The sequence below is a fragment of the Camarhynchus parvulus genome, chromosome 28, assembly GCF_901933205.1.
Source record: "Camarhynchus parvulus chromosome 28, STF_HiC, whole genome shotgun sequence".
Taxonomy (NCBI): domain Eukaryota; kingdom Metazoa; phylum Chordata; class Aves; order Passeriformes; family Thraupidae; genus Camarhynchus; species Camarhynchus parvulus.
Genome location: NC_044598.1, coordinates 5,791,421 through 5,799,401, shown reverse-complemented (window position 1 = coordinate 5,799,401; position 7,981 = coordinate 5,791,421). Strand labels below are relative to the sequence as shown.

The window sequence follows — 7,981 nt, the reverse complement described above, 5'->3', positions numbered from 1 at the left end:
TCAAAGTGAGACTCAGCATGGATGCCATAGAGCCTGGGACCAGGAAATAATGCCTGTTTTCACAAAAGTAGGCCGTGCAGGCCAAGACACCTTATTAATTTTCCTTATGAACAAACTGCTGACAAGAAACAGCTTTACAGTGCAAGGGTTTTTGAAAAGAGTAGTTTAGATCTGGGAATCTCAACAATGTAAAAAGATCTCAGATCTCAAATGCAGATCACTTACTGTAAAGTCCCCAGACCTTGTGATGCAGAAACAATTGTGTGGTGGGTACTAAGGAATCTGCCATGCTCCTGTTGAAGCATGCCAAGAGTAGGGCGTGCAGCAACAGGTCTGTTCATTGGTAAAAACCCCCATAACCCTAAGGAGGAAAAAAGAAAACCAAAATGCAAGAAGGCATGAGCAGACAATCCAGAGAGCTCAAGATGCAGTGGCACAGCTTATCATTAGCCCTTTTCAATTTCCAGAAAAGTAATCACAGATGTTCCTTCAACTGGCTATCAGGAAAAGGGAAAGCACCCTCTGCCCCAACAGCATCAGCCTATCAGTCTTCAGTGATGATTAAAAACAGAAAACAGGGGAAAACTTGTTCTTGACTGCCAGTGAAAAGTGTGTTTCATTAAAACAGAAGCAATATGGACTGTTGTACTATTTGAATACTAAATTTCAAAGTTGATTTTGTGCTATAACCTGGGTTTCTGTTTTCAATTCATGCTACATCAAATGCTTCTTCCCCTTTCATTTTCTTTTAGGTGATGCCATTTTAGATTGTTAACCTACAAAAGAGGAAGCATGCAAGTCAGAAATTATCTATCAGCAAACTATTTATAAAGGAAATAGAACAATTTGGGGAATTCAAAGAGAAAGTGACCTGGTGACTACCAAATTCCAACCTTGCTGGACAAGAACATACCATAGATTTCAATAAGAAAATAAAACTCAACTTTCACATAAAAGGCTCAAATGATTAAAAAACACCGACAGAAAAAAAAAAAAGTTATGGTTACAGTAGGAGTACTTCAGAATTGCACACAGAAAACCACATTTTTGCTTTTATTTGTGGTGGAAGAGAATACAATAACCTTCAGCCCAAACTACTCAAGGCTGGGAGTATTACCTTTTTCTTCATGCTGCAAGACTTCAGCAAAATGAAACAGGGACAGGAAGGGTTTAGAAGTTAAATTTTCTATTTAAGGCCATTAATTCAGCAAGATTTTAAAAAATGTCCTCAACTTTAAGCATGAAGAGTTGCATTGACTTCAGTAAGATTATTCACATACAGTTAAGTCAGGCAAGTGCTTAAATGGCTTGTTGAATCAAGCCATTAAATGAGAGCTGCTTTATTATACAGATTTATTTTAATGGCTGGCAGAGCTCATTACATGAGCCTATTTTATTCTTCCAAGGGCTAACAGCTGTTTTGTCATTAACTTTTCTGAAGGTGTAACCTGTATGCCTCCTGCACTTTACTGTAGCCACAGAAACAAAATTTTCCAAGAAAAATTGTATGCAACATCTATTACATATAGTGGCTTAGCTCTCCCTTAAATAGTAACAGAAAAGAACAGTACAAAACAATAGTTTCACTTTTTTAATGCACAAGAGCATCTTATTGAAAAACTAAAATAAAAAAGTCTCACCACAATATAAATCCCCAAAAAATAATAATGAAATGGGAAGAAAAAAGGAGTTAGCAAAATGTCCTGCAGACTTGAAAGTCTCTTATCGCATTAAAAAAGCTTTTCTGGTGAACCACAATGTTTTGTTTCTTTCTGTTTACAAACCCACTAGACAGCAAACAATGGTGTCCACATCCACAGCCTATGTTGGGATTAAAAGGTAAAAACATAACCTGCCCCATCTACAGTCCAAAAAAAATAAAGGAACCCAAAGGGCAGCCAGTGAGCATAGGAGCTAGGACCAGGTTTCCCTGCGTAAAGGCGAACAGGGGTTATAAAAGCAGAATTCGAGTTGGAACCATGTCGAAAAGTTCTATCTTGGAGACCTGCAAGACATGAACTATTGAAGAAACAGCCAAAAGGTCCCAATGAAAAGCTGTGACAAGCTGTAATGTGCCATTTTAATTACAAGGAAGAGGGGAAATGGTTGGGGGTGGTTGCATTTTGTGTTTATGTTGTTTTGGGGTTGGATTTTTTTTTTTTTGCTCATCAATATGATGAGCTTTCAACGTCCCAAACCATATTCAGGTAGTTTCCAAGTCTGCTATTTTTTGTGTGGAATCTACTGATCCAGACCAAAAACCCAAACAAACAGAACAAAGATGCACAGTTCTTAAGTCCTGGAGCTTTCAAAACTGCCTGAAAGAACTGCTGGCCTGGGGTATCCAGAGATGCCTGCAAGATGGTGTTCATAGCAGCCTTGGAAGCAGATTGGCTCACATCTGCTATGTGCTGCCAACGTTCTGCCCATCACCTTCATCATTAGGACCTGAAACAATAAAAGTAGTTTTTGGTCATAAGAAATATCTTTTGTTTCTTGCCTTGCAGTAAGACACCCATCCCAAGTAGCCTACGTAAGTCTCAGATTCAGGTGTTCAATGAGAGATGGAAACTGTAGAATTCCTCCTCTCCCACCTTGCATATGGCCCTCTTCCAGACTAAGATCTGTCTACTATAGAACTTTATGTTCTTGACTAATCTAGTTCAGGAATCCCAGCAGCATCCAAAAACCTAAAAGCTCTGTTTCCAAGCTCTTCAATCTTCCCACTGCTTTTGCTCATATTCATTCCTCTTTTTTTCCCCTTCTGTGAATCAGAATGGAGGACTGTCAAAGGCTCTATGTTCTCAGCCACAAGAAAGCAAAGTACAGATGACTTCCAAGTTGAGAGTACAAAAGGAAGCCTTTCTCAAACTGAAGACTAGTATTTTTCTTAAATTATGATCTCCTCATGCGCAATAAAAAACATTACACTCCTTCCATGCCCCTTTGTAAACCTTCTGCTTTCCAAACAGCTCCCTACCGAAAAGTCATTCTGGATGCTGTCTACTGATTCTGAGTCAACTCAGGTTTCATGTGCAACTCCTGACCATGATGAAGGTAAAAATGAAACTCAGAACCACCCTTAGAAATCCTGTAAATTATAAAAAGCACAGAAAACCTCTGCTAAATTGTGGCATGTACCTCACAGGCAGCACAGGGGCCTTTTACCAGTTTGGAGAAGAAGCAAGGAGTAGTTGTGCTCAAAAAGGAAAGCCATGCAATAGTCCTACTCCATAGACATACACAAAGAGCACAGATTGCCTTAAGAAGTGACACAGAAGAATGCACGGTAAACAGGAAACACCATTGTCTTTCTTACTTACCACTTCCAACTGATCCTGAAGGTGCAATGACATCATCATCATCACTGTCTTCCTCATTTGACTGCGCTACCTCTGGCTCAGGGGCTACATTCTTGACTTCTTGCTCTTGTTCCACTCTACTGCGCAAGGCCAAGATCCGATGGTGTAATGCAGCATACAACTGCCCTGTATCTTTAGAGCTTGCCTGCATTTTTCAATATTCAGAAATAAGAAAAAGCTGCATGGAATTATAACACAATAAAACACTGCTGACATAATACACAGCAGTCATGCCAAATTTCACAATATACTTTTTAGTTTTCTCATAAAATGTTTTTCAAACCAGTCAGAATGGGCTGTGGTACACACAGCAGGACATTAGATATACAGAACTCTGGTGGTGAGACTATATTCCTCTGCTTAGTTCCAACTTTCTTTGGCTAACATACCCAGTATTTGCTGATCTCATATAGCCTTCTTCACACAGAAATCACATAGCTTTCCTGACACTGCCCAAAAGCTCATATTAAGAAGACCTTCAATTAAAATCTTGCAGATTTTTGCTGGCCTGTCAATAATTCAACTTCACACATTAGTTAATCATAATCAAGCCAACTGTTTCATGAGGCACTGGCATAAAATTTCAATATGAGATATAATGAGAAAACTCAGTGAACAGACAGGCAATTATTCAAAAATTTTTGAACAGTCTCTGTTTCAGAGGGAAGCATTTTTGACAACCTGTCAAATTCTTTCATAAGAAATAGTTTCCCCAAATTCTTTCATAAAAAACGTTTCCATCCACCCCATCTGACACTTGAATGTGCTAACTCTGTATCTGCAAAATTCCCCTGCAATAAACTGAAATGAAAAAGTAATTCCAAACAAGATGCTTTACATCAATACTAAAATCAAGAGTGAGTAACCTGATGACAGATTAACTCAAAACTTTCAAAACTAGAAAAATATGGAGAAAAACCTATCCAATAATTTCACTTATTTTTCTTCATCAATGCATATTTGGTATCATTAAGTTCAATTCTGGGACTCCAGATCCCAGGCCTACAAACCTAATGTCACAGGGAAAGCTGACCATTTGCTGATGCTCTCAATTTCTGTTCCCTAGGAACACTAATTCTTTTGCAAGACACTTGTTCTCTTGCATCTTGTGTAAAATCAGTCTAAATCAAAAGAATGTTCTCAGACCTCTCCAAATATGTTAGTGCTTTAGCAGGCATTAGGGAATGACCTTTCTCCCTTGCTGACTGTATGATCAGATCTCAATGTTTTAGTAATTCTGATTGCGATTGCTGTTCCCCATTTAGTAAGCACAGAAACCACTTTCACTATCCTGTTACTGCTTTAATACACTGCATCAAAGGAAAATCAAAGCTAAAATGTGTAAACCTTAAGTACTAATACGATGTTCTTTAGTGTTTCCTTTTCAGTGGGCATCTATTCATCCTCCCACACTGCAGACAATGACAGTTTTTCTGGGCTGAAAGTTCTACTAGATCTAATTTTAGTTAAACTACTGCATAAAATCTATTAAATAATGCCATTTTTTTTTTTAATCAGAAAAGAATCTGCATGAAACACTACAGTTAGAGTCTCAGTATGTGTGAAGCAGATCCCCATGACTCCATGGGCAATGCTTTGGAACAACGTGGCTTCTTAGGGCAGCCTTTGATGTGGCATTTGTTCACACCTAGCAAGACTTTTTAGACAAGCAAATCTGCCAAGTGTCTTGTCTTTGGGGCAGGGGTCATGTTAAGACAGTGTAGGGTGCAAATAAAAATGGAATGCTACCTCAGCTACAGTTTAAGTAAGCACCGACTTTAGTATGATGGTTAAGACATAAACAGTACTCACTGATATAAGAAAAACTTTAACTCCTTGGTCCTCTGTATCCATGGCAGTGATCCGGATACTCTTCTCACTGGCTTTATCGATCTGCATCTGAGCCCAGAGCTTGGTATTTAAGATTAACCTAAGACTCCCCTGAGTCCTCATCACTAAAGCCAAGTTAGAAGATCAGTTAGGTGGAAAAAGGCACATCAGGAAGCTCAAAACAGTCAAGACACTTGTTACTGTACAAAGGATTCAGTCTTTTTACAAATAAGCCCTCTTAGGCTTTTGTCACAACTGTAAATGAGGAGAATGTAGGCTTTGTGTGGGTTTTGGCTGAGGTAGAGTTAACTTTCTTTCCAGTCACTGGTATGGAGCTGTATTTTGGGTTTGTGCTGAACATACAGTTGATACTTTAGAGGTGTTTTTGTTATTGCTGAGCAGTGCTTGCACAGAGCTAAGGTCTTTTCTGCTTTTCATACTACTACACTGATGAGGAGGATGGGAGTATGTAATACATTATGATCATAGGTTGAAGACAGGTACAAGAGAAATTACCGAAGATCATGTGACAAATAGCTCGGTTTATTGTTCGGCATCTCCTTTTACAGGGGGTTCCCATGCTTGGACAACTGATTGGTCGGGATCTCTGCACTGCCTAGCTCCCTGACCAATGATATGTTTGCATTCAGGATTGAACGGAATTGGCTGGGGTTTTTTGTTTGAGTTCAAGTCTATACTATCATTGCTCACCTAGGAACTTCTTTTCTCTAACCAACCAGTCAAGCCAAATTGAATCTCTGTTTATGGCCAGATTTATCTGTTCAGCTACATACCAGCTGCGCTGTGACAACTATGTGGGAGGTTATGAGCAGGCACAGCTGGGACAGGTGACCCAAACTGACTAAAGGGATATTCCAGACCACAAAACACCATGCTCAGGATATAAAGCAGGGGGAAGAGGAGGAAGGGAGGACATCTGGAGTGATGGTGCTTCTCCTCCCAAGTCACCATTACACATGATGGGGTCCTGCTGCCCTGGAGATGGATGAACACCTGCTTGCCCACAGGAAGCAGTGAATTAATTTGTTTTGCTTTGTTTGCAAATTGCATGCACCGCTTTTGCTTTCTTTATTGAACTGCCTTTATCTCAACCCAGGAGTTTTTGAACTTTTATACACTTCCAGTTCTCTCCCTGATCCTGCTGGAAAGAGTGAGCAAGCGGCTGCAAGGGGCTTGGCTGCTGGCTGGGCTTAAACTGCAATGAGACTATTGAAGAATATGAGTCATATCTAAAGCTATTTAGTCTGAAGCCTTATATGTTAATACATTAAAGTTCAGCAGTGGTATCTGAACAGTTAATCTCAGACTAATGCACATTCCTGCCAGCCTGAACAATTGTGCACTATTCAAACAGACTTCCCTCATCACAAGCAACCCATCCAAAACAGCCAGATCTGAATGATGTTACCATAAATTTCTAGGCAAATATTCTAGTTACTAAATATGGCTTGCTTTTTTGGGGGAAAAAGTAACTGGAACATCTGCTGCAATAGAAGGGTATGAAGATACTCTCTTTGGAGGCACTATTCACTAACTGAAGCAAAAGAAAAGGTCCAAACTGCTTCTGAGTTGCTGGAGCTAATATAAACTTAAGTGAATGTTGCTGTGTGTCAAGGAAGAACCTTATGAAAATAGGATGACTGTCATCCAGTATCTCATTTCCCCTGGTTCCTCTTACCCAGCCGAGACTGTAATGTTCCATCATCTGTTGAGGCCATATCATTGAGTCTCAGGAGTCCTCGACCTCTTTCCACCCAAGACTGAGAGCTTTTATCAAATACAAACAGCTTGCACTGAATCTGTAACAGAAAATATGTCTATGGCATAGTGGTTGATTGAAGTAATAATATATTTCTTAGTCATCTACAGTTGAGTAAAAAATATTCAGATTTCATACTGGAATTTTTAATTGTTTATAGCTGTGGAAATCAAAACAGTAATCCTCTCTTTTGCAATAGATTTCTCAAAATATGCTGTCTGTTTTCATCACGTTTTACTAAAAGAAGCTATATATTCTTAAAGAATAAGAGGGTTCAAGATCAAAACAACAAGTAATTTTCAGGTAATATATAAATTTTCACAGAGGAAACTTAATGTCATAGGAGACTGCCTTATATCAGTCAATTCTTTTAAAAGCCTTAGGTACACACTGCACCACTGAATATGTTATTTGCTGCTGGGAAGACCCAGCAAAATAATGAAATATAATGAAAGCAAAGCAAAATTCTTCTTGTAAGTAAGCAAAGGATGAACAAACATACTAGCTCATTATCAATTCATTATCAAAGCCTGAACAACACAAAGTCATTAATAACTGAGGTTATTAACTGAGGGTTCAGATGTTATAAAATTCAAAAGGTGTATGTATTTTTTCCGACAGTAGGAATACTGAAGGATCTTGACCTACAAGCTCCCTTTTTCTTCCATGCCAAACATCTCTATATCGTCCTCTCTAATCTAATTTCACTGTTACTGCTGAGGCTTTATACCTCAAACCATCACCCCTCAAGCTCCCCACAGATGAGCATGCACTAAGTGGAAAAGATACTTCCATTTTCATTCCCTCCATTTCTCATCTTCTTCATGCCAAAACATCTAGCTCTGTATGTTTCTGCAACATTACATAGTTCTGTCTGTACAAGTCCCATTTGGAATTTTAATGCATTACATTTCACAAGAAAAAAAGAATTAAAGTTAGGCAAGAGGTCTGTTAAATTACAACATATTCAGGCAAGTCAGTCCTCTATTAAGTATACAACTGCCAAAAG

At 38.9% G+C, this 7,981-nt stretch overlaps 1 protein-coding gene across 2 annotated transcripts in view; it reads right to left on the bottom strand.

The window, feature by feature from the left end:
• Positions 1-1,025: 1,025 nt before the first annotated feature.
• The window catches only part of RANBP3 (RAN binding protein 3), a 59,470-nt gene continuing 52,514 nt past the window's right edge, over positions 1,026-7,981 (bottom strand). For both annotated transcript variants that reach the window (XM_030966551.1, XM_030966552.1), the window contains 4 exons: positions 6,892-7,012; positions 5,175-5,317; positions 3,324-3,507; positions 1,026-2,448 (listed from right to left, as the gene is read on the bottom strand). In XM_030966551.1, coding sequence (XP_030822411.1) covers positions 2,405-2,448; positions 3,324-3,507; positions 5,175-5,317; positions 6,892-7,012 — 492 coding nt within the window. In that variant the 3' untranslated portion in view covers positions 1,026-2,404. The remainder of the gene's footprint in view (positions 2,449-3,323; positions 3,508-5,174; positions 5,318-6,891; positions 7,013-7,981) is intronic.